The sequence below is a fragment of the Amphiura filiformis genome, chromosome 18 (assembly GCF_039555335.1).
Source record: "Amphiura filiformis chromosome 18, Afil_fr2py, whole genome shotgun sequence".
NCBI lineage: Eukaryota > Metazoa > Echinodermata > Ophiuroidea > Amphilepidida > Amphiuridae > Amphiura > Amphiura filiformis.
In genome coordinates, this window is record NC_092645.1 from 25664418 (window position 1) to 25686837 (window position 22420).

Here is a 22420-nt window from a genome sequence, read left to right on the forward strand (position 1 = left end):
GTGGAACGAGCTGAAAATGAGGTAGTTTCGTAAAATTCTTTTATTTCAAAAACGAAAGTGTCAATTGTCTAAATTCAAAATATATGTGATAGCTGGTATATTCCTCAACCACATCAGTTATTTAGTTATGTTTGGTTTATACGTTAAAGTTATACCCACAAAGATCAGTTTCCGACGATACAGTTCTTTCAGGGACACCCTGTATTCAGAGTAATATCATAGATGGGTAGCACAATAATATAATTTGTTGCCTCCACTACGATCTCATTTGACAGGACACAGTTCGTGAACCTCAATATGTTTACATACTCGACATGACCTTTAAATGTATTGTTGGGTACAACAAGTCAGATTCCAAAACGTGAGGTCAACGCCTAAGCTATGGACACTATTGAACTTTGCCAATAGACACGATGCTATTTTGGTTCATAGGGCGCAAAAGTCGTTTGAAGTAAATTCTTGCACGTTAAGGGGGTACTACACCCCTGCCCAATTTTGTGCTTATTTTTGCATTTTTCTCAAAAATTATAGCGCATTGGTGACAAGTAAGATATGTATATTATAGGGGCAATGACTACAACTACTGCACTGGAAATTTTATTTCAGCACATACAACAGTTGTGGAGTTACAGTCAAAAATGAGGGAAAACCAATATTTGATTAATAAATCAATAACTACTTGCCTTCAGTTGCTGAATTTTCAGTGCAGTAGTTGTAGTCCTTGCCCCTATAATATACATATCTTACTTGTCACCAATGTGCTATAATTTTTGAGAAAAATGCAAAAATAGGCACAAAATTGGTCAGGGGTGTAGTACCCCCTTAAAAGCGTCAAATACACACATACACGTACACATGCCTATGTTCTTGATTGGAAGGTATCTTAATTTGTACAAATGAGAATACGAGAACTACCAAGATGTATTTTCAGCAGCCTTTGGTTGCCTCTGTCATACACAACGCAATAGCCACAGTGCAATTAAAAGCATGTACATGTGTATGTTTAAATATTAGTTGCTGTCGTATTCATGTAGTTGGATTATGGTTAAAAAACTTTGATACATGACTTCTTCATCATGGGTACTACAGTGCCTTTCTTTCAGTGGCCCTGATTGGTTAATAACATCTGAGTAACCAATCAAAATAGAGCTTTTAGATCACTCAGCAATACTATTTTTTTAACAACTCTGATGAATCGGTATTTAGTTACCAGATACAGAGTGCTATACAAAATGGTATAAACACTACGTTATTTGGCCTCATTTAAATAAAATGCCGCCCTCGTAAGGTACCACGGGTATCAATGGTTAAGGTTGTGGAATCGAACTAGAGACCTGTCCCTCTGTCTATATAGAACTGAGAACCAAAAAGTCTGCCATTTCAATTGTTATACCGTTCCAGTTGAGATTATTCGATAGGGTCTATTTAATACAAGTAGAAATTAGTACATCTAGGTATAGATATGACAGAAAAAAGATTATGTATATTGTTTGTACAGATCAATATTATATACAAAGTCACCTCAAAGTGCAATATTCGCTGATGTAAGCTCCTTCCTCTTTTATCATCTCCAACATCCTCTCATCGACTACCGCCTCAGGGATAAGTCGAACGGATTATCTGTTTCGTCAAGTCATTCAACATTTTCATTTTGTATCATCAAATCAATCCTGATTTCAAACTCCAATTAGCAGTCATATAATGAAAAGTAGCACTTGTATTTAATTTTTGAAAACGTTTCAAAGACAATCATTGTAGTACACATTGCATTGTGCACGTTAAAAGTCTATTAAAATAGTAATTTCGTCATGATTTGTTATATTGATGTGTAACTTAATTTTAACTAAATTTAAACGGTTGTACAATTCACTAGGATCCACAACATGCTCATCTAATTAGGTCACAGTTCTTTAAACCCCAACACATTTATATATTCATTGATGACCTCTGAAAATGTGGGTACAAAAATCATACCCTGGAACTTGAGGTCAAATTTTGCACTATGAATGTATATTTGAGGTTATTGAACTATGCTGTTGTGATGAGACCATCGTGGTTCATAGTGATTTTAGCGATCAGATGTGCCACAAATGTCTTGATTGCAATCTGGTAGATCCAAAATAGACTATAAGTTTCCTTAATGGGTGGTTATTTTCGTGCTTAAAGCAGGTTAACTTGGATAAGATATAAACTTATTGACATTGGGAAAACTATGGACCACAATGGCCTCATCCCAGTGACATAGTTCAATAACCACAATTAAACAACCACAGTGCATAATTTGACCTCAAGTTACAGAGTATGAGTTTTTGTACTCAAATTGTCAAAGGTCATTCAATGAATGTACAAATGTATTGGGGTTAAAGAACTGTGCCCTGATAGATGAGCATGATGTGGATCCCAGTGTAACTCGCCCAAGGGAACCTATATTTTACCGGTAATTTTCATATTCAAAAACCACGTTGGCCGAGACAAGATACGAGTACTATTATACGTTGTTAAAACCTCGATCGGATTAAGAGAAAGTGTACATTTACGCCCACAGTATCTAAAAAGGATGTAAGAAATTAAACCAGAAAGATGGTATCCTTAGTAAACTTGCCCTTGCTTGAGTAGTATTTGGATATACAAATCTGTAAATCGCACTGGATAACCGGGGCTTCATTATGATTTATTGGAATACAGGTACGTTACAAAAATACATGACTAGCAGTATATAAGGACAATACCGGATGGGAATATGATATATGAAACCCATGAAGATTGATTATTGTGCACTCTTCTATTTGAAGACAGTTTAAACAATATATTCACAATGTAAAACCATTTTTGGCGAAATGGGGGTTTTGATTAAGGCACTATAAGTCTTACACTCTACGCTGACTTTTATTGAAGCGCAAGAATGTGGCAGGCAACAGCAAACTCTACCACACTCACGATGTCTTATTCATCTATTAACCCTAACACCAGTAAAAACCACAAAATACCACGATGAAAAATTCTGATCATGCATGCATCCCATGGTCTGCGATGACGCAATCACCCTAAGTGTGATATGCTCACGGAATTGCTACCGGTCCGCGATCGTTCGCTTGGCATGCAGGGGGGGATCAAAGGTTCGAACCAGGGGTGCCAAGTCAAAATTCTTCTTCTTCTTGAAAAATTCGGATCTTCTTAGACTTCCGATACCAAAAAGCATGGGTCAGTGTTAGGGTTAGAACATAATTAGACTAATCTATTACGCAGATTTCATGAGCTTTTCGAAAGTTCATCAAAATCTCAATTCGCCAAAAATACTGCGATGGTTTTACTTTCTGCCAATGAATATATTGTTATATTGTCTTCGGACATTGTCTGGATCTTCAAAACATAAGAGTGCACAATCACTCGTCAGTGTTTTTATTTATATATCATATTACCTTCCGGTGTACTGTATACTGATTTTTGTTACGTATGTGTAAACCCATAAATCATAATGAATCCTCGGTTATTCAATGCGATTGAGAGATGCGTATCCAAATACTACTCAGGTGAGGGCAAGTTTACTAGGGATACCATGCATCTTTGTGGTTTATACGGGTGTGTAATACAAAACCATATTAGTGGTACTTGTACTTACGAAGGTATTGCGTTGTACACTCATTTTAAGTTTAGTACAATACCATCGATAGTCGTGCACTGAAAAAGAAAGGTGTTTGGAATGAAAGACTATCGTAAGTCCCATTTACGATAGTCTGTGGTCATACCGAACTGCACTTACGATGTTGTTATGTTATTTACTTATTTTTTAATTATTAGATTAAAAAAAAAACAAGTAACCTATATTGTAATAGAAGTTTAAGCACTTTTCATTGCAAACCAAATATTTACCGATTCAAATAGTTTTCATTCCGTAAAACACAAAATTGCTTCTCCTGCAAAAATGTGAAAACCGCCAATTGCGATAGTCTTTTATTTCACTGTCGACTTCTGAACATCATAGGAAAGGGGTTGGTGACAATAGTTGATACTATCCAATCATTTCGGTAACAGTACAATTCGGAAGTTGGAGGCATTAGGGTGGGACAGGTCAAACATCACGACAGTGGCTATTGTCATCTGCAGTCTGTCCAAGTTTATGTGCCAATCATGAGTCTCGAGAGTTTTTGTTCTCGATGTTTTTCAAGAAAGATGAACTGTGATTTCTGTTCTGAAATGCACTAGCCCAGGAAATAAGGTGATCACTTTTTGTCATGATGGATTTGCAGTCCCGTAGAGAGATTCCTGTAATCTCGTCGATGTTTGTGAGAGTCTCCTTTTGGAAACTGGTCACAATCCTGTGCATTTATAAGTAAGCCCTCTCTTCCAGAATCAATACCCTTAAGTGTTACCATACCGATTTGTACAGTGCTAGTGAAGACGATTCCAATTATGTAATGCTTGAGATGCATAAAAGTCAACTTCAAAGTTCACTATGTTTACATAGTCTACATTCTTCTGCTAAGTTCACTGACCTGAATGTACTGACATTGACTGTCTGAACTTGGAGGTCAATTTAGGTATTATTGATGAGCAGGTATATCCGTATTGTGTATTTTCTATTTGTCTTGTCTAGACCTTTTTAAAAAAAATTAAAACAAATGTTTTCGTGAAACATAATGACACCACCATGGTCTCTTCTTCCCATGATTGTCAAGTACTAAAGACAAAATTAATGCAGTTACCTTTCAAGGTTATGGAGATAGACCAAAAAGTTTAACGCTGGATGTTTAATAAATGATGTACTTAATTTATCGCGCGATTAATTTATCGTTTCAGGTGAACGAAAATCTATTTTATTATTTGAATTAATACATAGTCGTCTCTCTTTTCCTGTTTACAGCTGTGTGTGATAATGGTTGTGCACATGGCACATGCGTTGGACCTAACAGATGTCAATGTGAAAAAGGCTGGACGGGGGACACGTGTAATATAGGTATGTATATCACTATGACTTAAGACCTGGGTTCGACGGTTTATTGTAGAGCAACCATGGTATATTCTTGGTCGTATAGACCAAACCTTTTGCGATGTAGGCCTATGTTTTCCACACTCTTATCCACACACCATAAAGGACAATGGGGTTCCTTTTCCTGCATAATATTGCACGGGAATTCCCATGATGAAATTATCAGTAGGCCTACAGATGAACACCACAACCCAAATATAATTGACCTTCTTGGCAAATCCCATAATTTGTTTTTGCGATTAGACCTGAGATGTCGTCACATTGATACGTACATCGTTACTGCTCACTTCACGCTTTCAAATGCGCAGTAACGATGTTCGCATCGCTAAATGATGTGCACATCGGTGTGACGTCAAATGACGACATCTCAGGTCTGAACCGCAAAGAATTATGGGATTTACCGAACAAGTCAATAGTTATAAACATGGCAAGATATAAGTTCCAATAGATTTTGATACATTTTGGATGCACATTTGGTGCAATTGAATTATATAAAATACATATTCCGTACACCTTACATTTGAGCGTGGTTAATATGTTACAGATGATGTGGGAAATTCCATATTCTGTCGAAATCAATACGGTAGTGCTCAATCCAACATGTTGTTATTGTTGTTGTTGTTTATTTCTGTTTGTTTTTTATTCAACTTGGTCATGCGTGGTATGACACATTTCCGACCTAGCTTAAAGTATAATTGGGTGATTCAATGGACATTGTCAATCTTTAGCCGAGTGAAATACCTTGTTGATTGAGAACATAATGGGCCCATATCATACAGATTATGGTCAAATTATGACTCGGAAATCGGTCATGTAAAACAGAGCGGCAATAAAGTTTTGGAAGGGACACTCCCTTTATTTATACACTTTTGAACTATTACCCAAAGGCTATCATTAGGTATGGGAATTCCCTATATTATCTTGCTATCTTTGGGTGTGGATGTTCTTCTGCATTTTTATGATGAGAGTTATAATATTAAGGGACACCAGTGCGGGAAATGTTATCCGTGGGTGTGTGGGCGATTTCTGGCATGGCCCTTTATAGCATCTACCATTTATCAATGGGAGAACCATTGTAAAGAAAAATTATGGTATTGTTTTCTATCGTGTAATTCAAGTTTCGGCTAAGATGTATAGCACTGAAGTTAGTATCCAATCAATATAAATTGCTTAATTTGCTGATTAAGTAATTTCCAAGTCTTTCATCTGCCATTTTGAACATGACTTATAGCGACTGAATGATGTCTACCATGACTGAAGATGGTGAATGTCAACACATAATCTATTAATATATTTTCAAAGACGTGTTTGCTTCTAAAGTACAGTGTTACGAGATGATGATCAAAATTTGAATCAAGTTGACAAACACACGTACAGAAAGCACGGTGATACTCCGACACACCATAACACACACCCCACTGAAATAATGACACACCCCATTAAATATGAACATATGCAGAGGAACTAGATTACGTAACGTATTGTGCATTTGATGCCAAATTGATTTGCCGACAGGCTATTCAAGAATGTGGTATCAATATTACGAACAAAAGGGTTCCGCCATTAGTTTGATACTGACCGACAGCATGTTAATGCTTTACACAGTAGGTGATTATCAATAAGTCACCACACACACACCCCCACACAAATCCAACATGTCACAATATCGGACACGATAGATGAATAAAAGCTCAAGTCCGTTTACCCCACTCCTCTTGCATTACGCACACCAAATGGTCCTCTATAGGTCACATAAAGTCGGTAATATCGAAAAAGTCCTCAAAAATACTTGCAACGCTCAGGGGACGGTAGCTAGGGGGAGGGGGGGGGGGTAAGGGCATAATCGTTTCCGATGTTTAGGAGTTAAGAAATACAAGAGAACTAAAATTATCAGTATACAGGCTATATCAAAATGATTGGTATCCATCAATTTTGTTGTTTATTTACAAACCTATTCCAAATGCATGGACACTCTTGAAATATCCAGAATAACAGTTAATTTATAATTTGTTATTAATGTGCAAATTAGTTGGATCTTATGTTGAATTTTGATGTGTCATACAGACTCATTCATTGTCAATGGAAACTGATGGGTACCAATCATTTTGATACAGCTTGTACCATGTTAAGTATTTTCTTATAATAAAATGTCATGCTTTAAAGTAAAGGAGTAAAAGATAACATAATTATAAGAACAGTTTGACAGCGAATATTTGATCGAATAACATTATCTTTCCTGTAGATCACTATACGACGATCATGATTCACTCATATATAAAGATAACATTTATTCAAAGGTTTACCAATAGTTTATTGAAATGATACACAAAATAAATGAGTGTTGAAAGGAGGACTATAGCCGTAACTGGTACCTAACAATTGTACATAAACCCAGGATGTATGAATCAGATTAGAGACCTATGATCACATTGTGGGCTTGTCCTTCCTAAATTCAAACTTAGTGATTTTATCGCTTGTGTTGTGGCCGTGGTGGTCGCAACCCTTTATGAATATGTATCGTCGTATTAGCATAGTTCACATACATGATAAATATCATAAAATGTTGGTCTCGGTTTACGGCACTAATTTTAAGATGGCTGTACTTTAAACGATACTTTACATTAAAAACAAAACATACATAAATCCTAAATACAGGAGTCAACGTTTGTAAATACGTTTGTATAGACGTTAGTTAGCCATTATTGCATAACTATTTAATTAAAAGAATACCGTGATTGTATGTTTTTCATGATATTTTGTATTAAGTTTGTTATTGTTATTGTTAAGGGTGGTAAAGGACTTATATATGGGGAGGGGGAAGATAGGACCTACCCCAAATCACACCCGAAATCACACATCAGGTATAATGACCAGACCACTGAGTTCGATTGTAGTCCATTTCTGATGAATGTTCGATTCGTCCTCTTTCAAGTACAGACCTAATTTGGGTTCACTCTGTGCGATTGTTTTAAAATGCTGTATTATTAATAATATTATTTGCGTGTTTGTTCTTCAGATTATAACGAATGTAGAGATAAGCCATGCCATCATAGATGTATGAACTCTTTGGGAAGCTACAAGTGTTATTGTCTACGTGGATATGCCTTGTCTATGGATAAGAAAACATGTGTCTGTGAGTATTTCTTTACCACCATGTCCATTTTAAAAACATTTCTTGTTTCATTTTACTTTATTAAACCACGACATGATACAAAAGCGCCACACATTATCTTGATCGAAACTGACTGTAGCAAGATCTTTGTACTGATTATTTGCTCATATACTCCAACTCTAATGATTTAGGTACTAAAAGTATAGGAGGGATAATTAAAATTGACTAAACTCGATAAATTATGACATCATTTTTATTGGTTGGTGGTGGTGATCCCGGGTGGTGATGCTGCTGCTGCTGATGGTGGTGGTGGCAGTGATGATGACGACGATGATGATGATGATGATGATAGTAGCGATGATGATGATTGTGATGATAACGACCACGACGACGACGATGATGATGATGATAATGATAATGATGATGATGATGATGATGATGATGATGATAATGATGATGATAATGATGATGATAATGATGATGATGATGATGATGATGATGATGATGATGATGATGATGATGATGATGATGATGATGTCAAGTCATAATCATCACGATCATGATAATGATGGTGATGATGCTGGTGATGATGATGGTGAGGATGAAGATGATGATGATGATGATGTCAAGTCATAATCATCACGATCATGATAAGCAGGATCTGGAGCTGAAAAGAGAATAATAATTGAAGGAGAAGCAAAAACCAGAGAAAACACGCGAGAAGGGAAAGATGAAAAAGACAAAGAATACAAATGTATTATTCTTTCTTGACTCATTTCAGTGGATTACAGATGCCAACGAGAAAGTTGTGCTTTTGGTTGTGAGCAAATTATTGACAACAAATTCCAGTGTTTCTGTCCGGAAGGAATGAGAACTGCTAAAGATGGTTTCAACTGCATTGGTAAGTTGTATTTGTTTATTTTGCTTACTTTGATTGGTGCGGAGACATGCTTGGGTCCTGATGGGGCCAGCCTGCTCACAATGCCAAGCCGGACTAAAGTGAAGGCAGTGGCGTAGCGTGGGGTCATTATGCAGATATGGGGGCACCGACCATACCCGTTTTTCGGCAATTTTCCTGTGGGATTTTCTAAATTTTGCAATCGATTATGGGGGGTGGGGGCACGTGCCACTGCATTCAGGTAACACCATTTGAAATTCACACTCCACGTATACAGTAGAAGAAATAATTAACACTTTCCAATACATTTCGGGATGTCGTATTCAAATTTTTACAATGGTCATGATAACGGAATTTGTTTCTTTATTATCATAATTATGTTCGTGCATGCACCCCAAACTCTTGTTTTTAAAAAATACTTGCAATTATTTACCAAACAAGAAACATACAAGGACAGCAACAAAGTTTCTGATAACATATGGTTTGTTGTTAAATGTGATGCGATCAAGCAAAATCAGTGTGAACTCGGAAATATTGATTTTGAGATATAGCCAAACAAACGAAACATTTCCTTTTCGTTTCCTGTTGTTTTGGAAACTCATTTAATTGCTCACATCTTTGAACTGGTTGTTCAATTTCAATGGAGTTTCTGCAAAATCCAGCTATGTAAATGCTTTTTAATCTCCTATAAGAAACTGAAAATTTTGTATTTCTGAGTTCCGACTGATTTTGCTATCACAAATAATGATAAAAACAAAAGGCATTAAAAGCTGCCTATCGTGTCAAATTATGTTTGATATTCAAAGTGATGTCCCCAGGGTGATGTCATCACGGTCACACGACACATACTTGTCATTTAAGGATAAGTTCCTAATAAGTCTTCAAGTCGTTAGCTACCGAAATTTCCTAAATGATTTAAGTCAGATTTCCTGAATATGCTTGTAAACTTCCATGTCTTGATCATACACTATGAGCCGTGGTTTCGTCCCCGGTGGCGCAGTCCATTAAAGCCATATTATAACGTTTTCATACAAAGTAGATTAGTAGGCCTATTTTCTTTGCCATAAAATGTTAGCCTTTACTGATATAGGCCCCTATCCACTTTTAATTTTGAGCCGAACAACTAAGGCAAAGCAATGAAAATTGGAATTTACCAGCGCCGATATCGCCAACGTATCACTCCTTCGGTCATGTTACGGTACGGTCATTTGTGATCACCGTCCCGCACTCCATGTACATACTGTGTTATGAACATCGCATATGCGTTCGACAAATATTTCCATCGTAAACATATTTGAGTTAATGCTCTGTGTGCTAGCCATTACAGGATTCAACATAAAAAGTCCAAGTTTCAATGAAAAGAGCGATGAGATTGTCATTCATCCGAAATGAAACCATTATTGTTAATTTTAATTATCTTGCATAGAATACAAATGTGCTGCTTTCAGAACGGCAACAATTTTCACCAATATTTCTGTATTTAAAATTTTTTAAATCAAAAGTATGTCTATCAGATCACTGAATAAAAAAGCCTACAAAACTAGCGCATTCGGTAAACTTGTCAAATTGTTACGGTTCCCCTCTGCTTTATTTAAACTCTTTTGCAGTTGAGGATAAAAAAGAATGACTCAAATACCTTTTTTGATATACATTTTGACATGATAAGTGACAAGTTTCTATAAAACATAATTCATTATTATGGTCACGCTATCATGAATCATAAATGTTGGCATCACAATTTCCGTATCAAATTAATATCATGTTCAGAAATGGATCAACGTAATCGTAGGCCAAGGATAGTGGTATAATATCGGATGAATTCGGATCATCTCAACTCTAATATTATGTTTCTACTGATATTTTAGTACTAACGAAGTTTCGGTTTCGAGATAAAACTCTTGTGGGAACACATAACGGAATATGTAAAAAGAGGAAATGCTTAGAAAAGTGAGCGCACAATTCATATAAATACAAAAAGATCATCAAAAACCTATTCAGTGACTTACACATTCTGAAAATCGTAACAACATAAAAGTTCAACACTTGCAACTTTGTTAGCAGCATTAATATGCTAATGCATATATCCGCAGGTAATTAAACCGAAAATTGTGTATTACTATTATTAAGACAAAATATGACATTTTACATTAAATAAACTGTAAACTCTCTACTTAAGGTTATTAATTATTTTAAACTGTTGTGATTTGGTAGTTCACAGCATCTTACGAATGGTAGTGAGCTTTGGCAAAAACTGCATTGCTCAATTCATAGCGAGCGTGTAGAAAAATTAAAATATCACAGATACTTTTAAAGGTGCTGCGGTTCTTGAGTTATGTTGTAAAGAGGGCTGAAACAACAACACTTTTGTAAAACGTACATAACTCATTAACAACAATAAATTAAGCAAGTTTGCAAAGTATACGATTTGTAGAATGAACTTTTGCAAAACATCAAGGTGTTAATTTTCAATAATATATTGATCTAGATAATGAAAATCGATTTTTAGGTTGCTTCGACCAACAATACCTCATCTACCCTTAAGTAGAGAAATTAGCTACAATCTGAATGGGACGTTGACTTAGTCAATTCTGCTGTTCTCCTCGTTTTTGTCCAACTGTCTTATCCTCCACTTTTAAGTAATTTAAGGGTTATGAAATGGCATGCAAAGGCATTTGGTGCATTGAACACGCAGATTATTCATACCAAGTTAGAGGTCTTTCCGTACGACTAGACTCTAAACAAATAGTTAAAAATATTGAATGTTGAGTAAAAAGCAAACAGAACAACAACGTGAATCAACTTAATAGTTTAGATTGAATATTAATTAACTTTTTACTCAATATGAGCACAATTTAATCAACATTGAGTTAAATAATTCAATAATTTCGTTGCTCCGTTCCCTTATTACTCAACAATATTACTTGAATAATATTTATTTGCAGTGTAAGATTAAGAACAAATTCGCATTAATTGATTTTTTTTTGAAAAATTTGAAGAAAAATTTTGTTCATTCTAGAAAAAACGAGGCAAGAGATTACCAGAAATTTGTTCTAAATTCTTGATAAAGTTGTTATTTTGGTGATCACAATGGGGTCATTCGGTGAGAGGGAGTTGAAAAATGTGGGTCAGTATGGCCGCACATCCTGGCACCTATATTTAGTGAGTTCCCTCCCAGGAAAGTTCTTCTCAACTTTCCTGGTTAAATCGTAATTGATTGATGCCTATTTTGAAAAAGATGCTAAACAGTAATAAATTAAACCTCTTACACAAGTTATAAATGGATGCTATACACATACTTACAACTATAATGTTTAAAGATCAAATTCCGGGAGCCCTTTAAAAATACCCTGGATGTTTGCCCGGGTAAACTGTTACACATGTTTCTAACACACCCGTGTCTGTTGCATGCATCTTGAACATCTGCTACGATTAACGAAAGAATCATGGCCCTAATACTAGTCTCAATAACAAACTCACTGATGGTCAGATATGTAGTTGGCCACCCTATAGTACATGGACAAGAGGCTACCCCGGCTGTCAAAGGTCATGCTGTCACATTCTCGACTCTAGGATCGAGGTTCATTGACCTCTCACGTCTAATATAATGCTACATTCATCCCAGATACAACCATACTATAGTGCAAATGATACTTTACAAGTATTGAGGTCATTGAACTTTGGCAAAAAGATGATGCAGAATATTAATATACATGTACTTCCTGTTGTCTGTCGGCTTTTCTATAAATGTTGGTATTTTATACAGCGCCTTTCAAATGTGCACATGTATCATTTATTCCGCTGCTGTTAGTATATGTCAGCTGCCATACAATGCACAAGGCATGCTCATACCTTTGGGCGGCGTTCGGGCGTACAATGGACAATGTTCATACAGCTCCCCATTTCACACCTGGGTAGAGAGAAGCAAGTAAGGTAAAGCGCCTTGCCCAAGAGCACAACACGGTGTCATCGCTGGGGCTCGAACTCCCAATCTCGAACTCCCAATCCACCGATTGCAAGGCAGATCCCGTACCGCTGCGCCACATGGGTCCGTCCTCGAACTCGCAATCCACCGATATTTAATACGAGTATACATTATTTTTAGAAGTGCACCATGCACCAGATCCTTAGAACACCCAATATATTTGGGGCCAAGGCAGGTTTTATCGATATTAAAAGTCAATAACCACGATAACGTTAAATATAAACTATTTGTCTTAGTTATCCCGAAGTAAAGACCTACGTACGTATCATACGACCGTGCATCTATTCTATTTTGAATAGATGAACCGGCGTATGACACGCACGTTTGGAAGTCGCAACCTCTCAACTAAATTCTTCTTCTTCGGCCTGTCACACCAAAGTACATGAGATGATATATAGACGCCATATTAATATACCAATAATTATATAACATATTGAATAGGAATTGTTTTACCGTATAGACATTTCTTCATCTCTCGCACGTACATTAAAATATGCTTATCCTCACTCACATTGTAATTGTTGGAAAGTACATCATGTTCGCAATTTTATGTGGCGCGTGTAGGCCTGTATTACAGCATGCCAGGATCGTGGGTCACTGGGGCACGTGTGTCAAATAGTTGGGTGGTGAGTCTCTGTTAACTAGGCAACGATGCTGTAGGCGGTTTGGTACCGGGTTATGCTATCTACTATAGATAGTAAATAATAGATTCAAAAACAAAAATAGATTCGACAGATTGTAAAAACATATCTCTGAAAGTGCTTATAGTAAAATTGTTGACTGGTACAATTCCAAAATTGGTCCTATAGGCCTAGGCAAACACTAAAAAATAAAAGCTACAATTTCTTTTACAATATGTGATGTGTCATATCAAAGATTTTGAGTGTTGTAATATATAGATACTTTGCTGCACAACGCCGTTTTCCCAATAAAATCGGACATTCCTATAAGCGAAGATATGAGCTCGCAAGTTATGGTATTATAAAATTGGAAATTGAGATATCGGCCTTTAAAAATAATGTTGAGAGTAGGAATTACCTTGAAAAACGTCTCAAAAATACAAGATGCCAGTTATCATAGTTATATTCCGGTCTGAAACTATCAGACAATATTATTTTAAACATTAATAACATCACAAATTCGCAACAAACCCAAATTGTGAAAAAATTACCCGGGCAGCTGATTTTTGGCTATTTCTCCATTCACGATCCTGCTCAAACGTGTCTCCTTTCGATACACCACGTCACATAATTATAATACTTTATGTGATGGAGTGATATATTAAGACACTAAAAGCAAACTAAATATTCCTTTACTGGCATTGACTAAATATGAGAAGTAATGTTATTCATGTAGGCGATTTATAATCTTATAATAAGCCAAGAGCAACCCTCTTCGTCCATCATCATCACTTTGCTATAGTGTCAACATTATGGGTTAATATTTCTCAAAATTACCACCATTTTTCAAAACCGTTTCTAAACTTGGCCACTTGAGATTGTGTCCACTTTCCGCTCTTTCTGTGCGGTTAATTTTGGCAAATGACCATTGATTCCTGTCACGGTCTGCATCAAACTAATGCATACCGCCAGATCCCATTTATCTTCACAAATCACATAACAAACGGGAGCTATATCTTCTGGGGGATTTATATACAAGTTCATTCATCAGTTTTTCATCAATTTGAATGCTACGTTATGACAAAACCTTTTAAAGCTTTGATACCTAAAACATCCGGTCCTATATATAGATAGCCGTATCATTGCTTGTAATTGTTTAAATGTGCCTTTATTTATTTATTTATTTATTTATTTTTAAAGGGTATAACTGGTCACTATGATCCCAAAAATACCTTAACTCTCTACACACTGGTGTCGACTGCAGACGACAAGTTTCATTTTCTTTTAAATTCAACAATATCATAATTGTTAATTTTCATGACCATTTTGGAATCAGCATGAACAATGCATTAAAATGAGTACAAACATTATTAGTACAATCATTAGTATTGGTTCAGTGGTTCTTAAGATAGCTCTTGATATTTTGAGAAAATATCTCAAAACTAGGACTTTTTATGTTGAAGCATATGGCCAGCATGCAGAGCATTAACATTGGACGATTGAAAAAGTCCAGTGTCATTGTGGTCCACTCCATGTGACAGACGCCATATAATTTTCATGACATATTTATGACCGTCTGCTCTAGCCTACCTTAGGTAGAGATAGATTCTGTGCTTCCTTTTGAACACAAACCACCCACCCATATCCCCCATTTCGACGTTCCCTGCATACTAAAAGCACGTGCATTTCCTGTAGTCACTCAAACATATAGAAATAAATCGTACCGTCTCCTGAAGAAGTGGTGGGGGGGGGGGTGCATCCATACTTGCATTAATTGGTCATCGTTTTCTTCAAAATGCCTGTAAGATACTGATTGTATTAACAGAATTTAGGGCTCTTGAGACAAGTCCTTAAAGGTCAGGAATTATTTTTTAAAGAGGATAGCCCTAAATGAAGTAACTATTAGAGGGAAGATCACAAAATAACAGACTCATATGTAACGTTTTAAACCATGCCTAAATCTAGCCATTTTATCATTCAAAGGTATTCTCAGCAATTCAAGATTGGCCTATATTCTTATTCAAATCAAATAATATTGCATCGATGAATGATTATAACTTTTACTTCATCTTTTTAGGTAGCCTTTTTGACGCTGGTATCTAGTGCAGATGACAAGCATTTTTTATACTGGAATTTTACCAAAATAAAAGAGTTTGAAATATCATTACTAGATTAATCTGTTTACAATCTTCGTGAAATGAGTAAAAACATGCCTAGTCGTACTTCAGGCTTGCTTAAAATATGCATTAACATTAACATTAATTTGAAGCATTAATTTTGGAATCTAGCAACAAAAATAAAGCGCAGAGTACGATTCATATATGTTGACAGAATTGTCCCCGTAGTGTCTGTTACACATGTACCTTAACGATGCATTGGAGAATTAAAACATGATCACTTCCTTGAAAATAACATGAGCAAAAAAGAAAATAGGTCAAAAGTTCATGTCTCCAAATGTCCCAATTAATTTATCATACAGGCATATATAAACCTACAAATAATAGGCACACTATATTACGCTATTAATGGCGGTAATGTTATATCCGTTTGAATGCGTGCGTAGCGTGTGCCTTTGGGATCGAATTGATTTTTCCAAAAAACTTGTAAACCTACATACAAAAATCATTTGAAATTTAAAACCCATTTTGCGCTCCTCACAACATTATCCGTCATAAAACTCACAACCTCAACGAGCTCCGTCGGTTCTCAACTTATTTCTTTTCTTTTATTTGGACAAACGAACGCCGAACCTCGATAGATTCTGTGTGCCAGATCGTTTATCCATGATCAAAAAAACAAATAAGTCGACTTACATGCATAATAAACATAATAAACACGAGGTACTTGTTAAGCTCAATAAGGCCTTCGTCTATGGTGCGAGTGATCGCGGGTTCGAACCCTGGTTTGTCCCTGATATTATAGTCGTTAAATGGTTTATTGAACGATATGGGGCCCGGTAGTGGTCAGCAACAACCTGTAAAGTATGCTGAGGCCTGTATATCACCATATGCGTTGTGGCTGTACGTAGCGCATTATAAATCAGTGCATTTCGATTGCGCATATTCCGACCTCTGGAATACATCATCAAACCCCGATGCACATGCGCGTTATTTTGTAAAGGATTCTACTTTCTGTCATCTGGATTTACCGACTAACACAAAATACCCTCTCACCAAACATGCCAAAACAGATAATCTTAGAATACGTCATGTTTCTCAACATTCTGACCTCGTAATAGCTCAAAGTACAGTTTAGCACCTCTAAACATGCCAGAGGAAGAGTGCCATCGTCAACCAGACCGCCTCTGTGTCACCGCCTTAGCGTTCTTATCCTCAGGTGTGATACATACATCGTTACATGTGTTATCTGACATTTCCTGTGTGTCCCACCTTCAAGTATGTGCTCAGTTTTGAAAGGGCATAATTTGCAACTATAGCGAATGCTTCTTAACCTTAGGGAAGAGTTGGAGGGGTTGCAGGATAATTTCCACTAGTCCTCTTGATTTGATTTGTTCGGGTTTTAACAACCCTGGATAACCCAAGAAAGTCTCTATTGAAGCTTATTTCCATTGGGGTCCATTTGAACACCGGGACGGGTTGAGGACGGTCAGGGGTTAACACCTTTCAAATTCCGCTCAAAATTCCGACCAAAATCTTTCGTGTTTATCCTCCGTATTGACACGACTTAAATAGTGTCCCGATACCAACTCAACCATGACTAAAGCAGTTCAGTTTTAAACTGTCTTCATATGGCATGTTACTTATTTAAACCATTCGGCAAGAAGTGCTTGTCAAGATCTCATCCCTATAGTACTTCATAACGAGTTACAGCAATACAAAATCAATGGTGTATAAGAGTGAGTAAAAGGAAGATAAATCATTCTAAATCTGCCGATTCATTTTCTCTAAGGCTGTTGGTTGAGAATCTGTATAAATATAAAATGTTTAATTGGAGCAAGCGGATGATAAATGGATCGAGAAATAAATATAACATGTCACAAGGAGATTTTATTGAAAGTAACCTGCAAGATCCACAACATGCTCATCTATCAGGGCACATTTCTTTAAGCCCAATACATTTGCACATTTATTGAATGACCTTTAAAAATTGGGTACAACAACTCGTACTCTGCAACTTGAGGTCAAATTTTGCACTATGATTGTTTAATTGAGGTTATTGAACTATGCCATTGGTATGAGGTCATTATGGTCCATGGTGCAAACGCATCAGAACGTCAGCTCTTTAAAAATTGCTAAACGGCTAAGATCTAAAGAAGAGAACGGGTTTACTGAAGTTAAAACCAAAAGTTACGTATATTTCAGATACAAGAATAGCAAAATATTTGTTTCACTGAAACAAAGAAATGCCTGTCAATCAACAGGTTCAAGGAAGAAAAATAATGACACAATATTAACAATATATTTCATTAATTCTTGTTCTTTTAGATATCGATGAGTGTGCAGAAGGTTTGGTACAATGTCCATCAGACCAACAATGCGTTAATACTTATGGCAACTGGATGTGTATGTGCAAAGAAGGATTCGCTTTCAGTATGGTCAATGGAAAGTTACAATGCAAAGGTAAGAATGTGCAATATTATTAAGGGATCTAAAATGAGCGTTTATTGCGTTTCGACAGTATTTTTGTGGGACATGAGAGCACCTCAGACCTATCGAATTGCATTCTGAATACGAAGCATGTCTTTCTGATATCAAATAATTTTTATTTTTTGAAAATCACAATGTAATACAAATAATGACAAATTATAAAAATGTGATATTTTTCAAATTTTTGATATATAACAGTCCTCGAAGTAAATTATCTAAATCTAATGATGTATTCTTAAAGTGTATGTAGCAGGGAGGAAAAGCCGACGGTCAATTAAAAATTTTGACCTTTCATATTGAAGATATAGATTTTTTCCGAAAAAGACATAATTTTTTTTGGTGTTTTGGGAAAAAAATCCATATCTTCAATACGAAAGATCAAAATTTTCAATTGATCGTCGGCTTTTCATCCCACTTACATACACTTTAAGTATAAATCATCAGATTTATAAAGTTTACTTCAAGTACTGTTAAATATCAAAATATCAATTTTAATGATTTGCCATAAAATGTGTATTAAATTGCGAATTTCAAAAATCAAAATATTTGATATCAGAATGACATTCTTCGTATTCAGAATGCAATTGATATGTCTGATGTGCTCTAATGTCCCACAATAAATACTGTCCAAACGTTCATACCCCACACCTTAATGCGAGGGAAATTTAAATCGGGCAGGCCTGACAGTAATTCTGGTATTGTCTCGTTGTAACCCGTACGGAACTCGGGGAGCTGATTCAAAAATGGTTTATGGAATGATGTGGGACGTAGTGGTCAGCGACAACCTGTAAAATGTGCTGAGGCTTATGGATCAACGTCTAGGCGTTATGCCTGTGTGTAGCGCACTATACTGCGCTTTTCTTTTCTTTTTTCCCAGGTCTACCATTGACCATCTAAATGCTATATACTTTTTTAACATTATGCAAATAACAAAATATGCAGACGTTAGACATGACAGGACAGGAATGCTACAATTTCTGGACATTACAATTGACAAATTGCTTTACTATAGTTATAAATGTACCCATCACTATCATCCATAGAAAGTAATTTTTGAATGTGCGCGATGACAATACATTTCCGCCCATGTCTATATTCTTGACGAGATTATCTGGCTTTTATCTTTGGACAAAACATAAAGGAGAACACCCTAGACTAAGGAAGATCCGGAGATGTCCAAATGAATCATATGACTAACTTACATTTTTCCTAAAAGTTTGAGGGTGGAAATTTCAACTGATTGTGATTTCTTTCAAAATATGTCATCAAATCTGTGCTGAATTTATTGTTTTCGTATGCATGCTTTTCGCTGACGTTTTCCCTAGTTATTGCTTAATGCATGCCTATCGCTTACTCTCTTTGTTTTGCTTCAGTCATAATGGGGCATGAACCTCGGCCTACTAAGGTTTTTCATCCGGCATATATGCTTGTACTCATACCCATACGCATTAAGCTAATCCTAGATCCATTCTTTGTGCTCATCTTGCATTTACGACAGAAACATCACTTCACTATATGCAAATTAGAATCATGGGTTAGGGGTTAGGGGTAAGATGTTAGGGTTAGGGGTTAGGGTTAATTAGGGTTAGGGTTATACGTTCAAAAAGTATAGCACTCGTTCAAAAAGTATATAGCATTTAGATGGTCAGGATTAGGTGTCAGGCTTAGAAGTCGTTTGTCTTAAATGCCATATTTACTTCAATGGCAAGCTGTTTTTCGGCAATTTTGCTATGAGATTTTCTAAATTTTCAAATCAATGGGGAGGGGGAGGGTAAAGGGCACGTATTCCCATGCCACTATGACGTAACGCCAAAAGTGAAGTCGACCAGTATGTGGTGGAGGGTGAGATGGTGAACCCCACATACATGACAACATAGGTTTCTAGTAAAATGACGCCATAACAATACATTTGATAGAACATTTTGGGGGGTTGCTGCTACCCCCGATTGTTTTACAACAAATGGCTCGTAAAACGAGGGTTAAAATGCGTTGCTTAGATTTACGTATATATATTTGTTTGTATCTAAACAGTTAGCTCAAAGAAAAATCTTCAATGATTTAATATCATTGTCACTAATTGTTATTTGGGTCACGCAATGGCATTGACCTTTGCGGCAACGGAATATAATTTGTACTACAGCAGTCTCATCAATTATCTTAATCATTTTACCAGGAGAATTTTGCAAGGGAATGATTTTGTTTTATCAGCCCATAGACCCTGCAGTTCAAATAATAAACATCTCAAAAAAAGTAACTACGCCCCTTAAATAATGACCATTCTTCAAAAACGGGCGATTGTATTACAAATCTGTAAAATGCGTTGGAATTAAGCAGAATTGATTTCTGCACATTTTGACACCTGGTTTGTTGCAATTGACTAAATACTGACGTCACAGCGTACATTTAAATCAATGTAACCCAAGATATGAAAGTTGCAGTAAATTGTATTGATTTTGTATTCAGTATAATGGAAGGAAATCTGTGTAATGATATCTGAGTGTTTTTGTATTGTATGCAAGTGCAACTTTCAAATCTGGACCTCGCTACATTAAATTGACTGGTGTTTTATTGTTTTCGGGGCTATCGTATCAAATGAGGTGTCAAAATACGCAGACATAAATTCTGCTTCCAACGCATTTTACAGACTTGTAATACAATAGCCCGTTTTTGAATAATGGCCGTTATTTAAGGGGGGGGGGGGGTTAGTTGCTTTTTTTGAGGTGTTTATATACCTACATCATAGGATGATATAACATATGGCAGTATGGCACTAAATTTAAATTTTCGATAAGAATGTTCAAGTATTTCTAAACTCTGTTTAGAAAAAAGATTATTTTGGTAATTTTATTGCCAGTTAGAACAAGCTAAAGGATTGAAATTTATAGTTATGTTTCATTTGGTAAAAACAGGATTATATATTTATTTTTGTCTTAAAAAAACTAGTGCTGAATTTTTCTGGAATCAGGAGTTAGCCTTGAATTGGCAACCTCAGGAATACTGTCTTGAATTTTCCCACAAAACTTTGCAATCCAAAATCAAAGTCAGGTGCATAAAGTAGGTCCGGTAGATGAGGTTTAGATAGGTATACTTCGAAACCTATCTCTCCCATACGCCTTATAATCTCTTGAGGAATGCACGCTACATGCTAGTTGCTTGTACAAACAGAACCTTAATAATAGGTGAAAAAGTTAACTTAAGACAAGACACCTAGGGCAAACGAGTTGCTACAGTATTAACACCTGTTAGAACTTACAGGTAAAATACACCATCAGATGCCATAACAAATGAGGACATGATACGACGCAGACGATGGTTAACACCTGATGGCGGGAAACAAAATTAGTCAGAAGATCAAAATTGTCTGCCAACTGACAATAGGATATTTGTACACCAAAATATTAGATTGAGGAAAAAAGTAGGAAAATGACGATTTTCACGTGGTCGGTCAAATTTATCAGGAGTGTATACTTAAGAGTACATACAAGGTATTGTTGGTCGAAGCATCAAAAAATCGCCTTGATGTTTGCAAAAGCCATTCTACAAATCACATACTAATATTTTGAAAACTTGCTTGATTTATTGTTGTTAATGAGTTATGTACGTTTACAAAAGTGTTGTTGTTTCAGCCCTCTTTACAACATAACCAGATCTTATTGAATAGGCGCCTTATAAATCTCATTTGTATGTATGTATGTATGTATGTATGTATGTTTGTATAACTCAAGAACCACAGGTCCTACAAAAGTATATCCGTGATATTTGAATTCTTAATTCTACACACTCGCTATGACATAATCAATGCAAATTTTGCCAAAGCTCACTACCATTCGCAAGATGCTATGAACTATACCAATTTGCAACAGTTTAAAATAGTTGCTAACCTTAAGAAGGATATAATATATAATGAATTATTTTCACAAGTGGGGCTATTTATAATAACACTCGTATAATTTCAATCAATCCAGTATATGGAGTTACAGAATATTAATAAGTGTTTTATTTCAGATAACATTTTATAAGAAGTACATTGTAAGATCAATTATTATCCGTGCCCTCTACAATTCAATGAATTTTGAAGTTGTTGAAAAACATAATTAACCTGTTATTAAATCCTGAATGACCTGATTTATGTTGATTTCTAATACGCTAATGATAATATTTTTCACAAAATTGTAATTGAGAATAAGTTATTGTTGTTTTTAGTATAGTTCAAT

At 35.9% G+C, this 22420-nt stretch overlaps 1 protein-coding gene across 1 annotated transcript in view; it reads left to right on the forward strand.

Moving 5' to 3' along the window:
* LOC140140044 (uncharacterized) overlaps window positions 1–22420 on the forward strand; it is a 110740-nt gene that overhangs the window by 43088 nt on the left and 45232 nt on the right. The window contains exons 3-6 of the mRNA XM_072161855.1: window positions 4862–4954; window positions 8004–8120; window positions 8881–9000; window positions 18045–18179. Coding sequence (XP_072017956.1) covers window positions 4862–4954; window positions 8004–8120; window positions 8881–9000; window positions 18045–18179 — 465 coding nt within the window. The remainder of the gene's footprint in view (window positions 1–4861; window positions 4955–8003; window positions 8121–8880; window positions 9001–18044; window positions 18180–22420) is intronic.